Source organism: Telopea speciosissima, chromosome 10 (assembly GCF_018873765.1).
Source record: "Telopea speciosissima isolate NSW1024214 ecotype Mountain lineage chromosome 10, Tspe_v1, whole genome shotgun sequence".
Classification (NCBI taxonomy): Eukaryota; Viridiplantae; Streptophyta; class Magnoliopsida; order Proteales; family Proteaceae; genus Telopea; species Telopea speciosissima.
This window is the reverse complement of record NC_057925.1, coordinates 49822187-49823541: the sequence shown is the minus strand read 5'-3', so window position 1 is coordinate 49823541 and position 1355 is coordinate 49822187. Positions and strand designations below refer to the sequence as shown.

The window sequence follows — 1355 nt, the reverse complement described above, 5'->3', positions numbered from 1 at the left end:
TTACTGTATAGTGGCGATGGAGCGCTTCAAATGGAAGACGAGAGGAGCATTGCTGCGAGAAAACCGATCCTCAAGTTCCTTCCAAATTGAAGAGGCAGTCTCAGCGTAGATCACGCTGTCCGCAATGGTCTTGGTGAGGACATTGAGGATCCAGGAAAGAACCATGAAATTGCATCGATCCCAAGTCTGGACCGCAGAGAGTGGTGCAGTGGGACGTGTTAGGGTCCCATTAACGAACATCATCTTATTCTTGGCAAAGAGTGCCATGCGCATGGCTCGCCGCCAAGTTGGATAATTGTCACCATTGAGTGGCGTGGAAACAAGCAACGCACCAGGATTGTCAGAGTGATGGAGATGATATGGTGAAGAGGGATCGAGGCTGGCAGAAAGCATAGGGGCTTGGGAGGTGCCAACCTGCAGGTCACCAGAAGCAGCGATTGGAACATCTTCCTGGTTCGGCATGATGGAGAAGAAGGCTGAAACGTGGAGAGGGAAGAACCAAAGGTTGAAAAAGGTCCAAGATCTTTTAAAAAACTGATACCATGTTAGAATTAGAAGAGGATAATATTGATTTGCATTAATTGATTTACAAAGATGGTGCTACTTAAATAGCACAAATACAAGAGATTCTCACATGTGATAATGGAGAGATTTTATTGATAAGGTTTTCATAATCACATGCGATGATAAAAAGGAAATAAAGATTTGAAAGAAACTTTCCATAGGAGACAAATATGATCTCTCCCAGTAGATCACGCTAATAATATTGATTAAATTTGGATGTTACTGTTTATTTTGAACATTAGAAGCATGTATTTCAAATAAAATTCCTCAATTTATATGAGAATAGTGCCGTTTTTTATATTTAAACGTTTAAAACGCGTAGCGTTCGTTTTTCGTTTTTTTTTCTTCTGGTTTTCTGTTTTTATGACCATTTTATTTGACTGCTTGTTTGCAATTTTTTACCGTTTAAAACCCGTACCATTAGACTCTGTTTTTTATTTTTTGCCGTTCCCCTTTTTGCTAACTATGGTCCAAGTAGTATTTGCTGCTTTTACTCACATTAATCCTCTCCAACTGGGCCATTAAAACACAATTGAAATGTGTTTTCCCAATCAACTATGTCCCAAATCTTCAGGAGTTCAGCCCTCTAATTGAAAACTAATAATTCAGACAAAACACATATAAATGGGGAAAAAGAGCTGAAACTAAAACAATGACCACACACCAGCCAATACAAGCCGATTGGAATTTGCAATGCAAAGAAAGCTACCATTGCATATTCACTTTGATAGAACACACAATGTAATTATGTAAAGCAGACAAAGAAAGAAAGAAAAACAAATTAGACAATT

General features: G+C 38.7%; 1 protein-coding gene across 1 annotated transcript; it reads right to left on the bottom strand.

The window, feature by feature from the left end:
- LOC122643692 lies at positions 1–462 on the bottom strand. Its single transcript, XM_043837287.1, has one exon. It carries the CDS (start codon positions 460–462, stop codon positions 1–3), a length of 462 nt encoding a protein of 153 aa, XP_043693222.1.
- Between the last annotated feature and the right edge of the window lie 893 nt (positions 463–1355).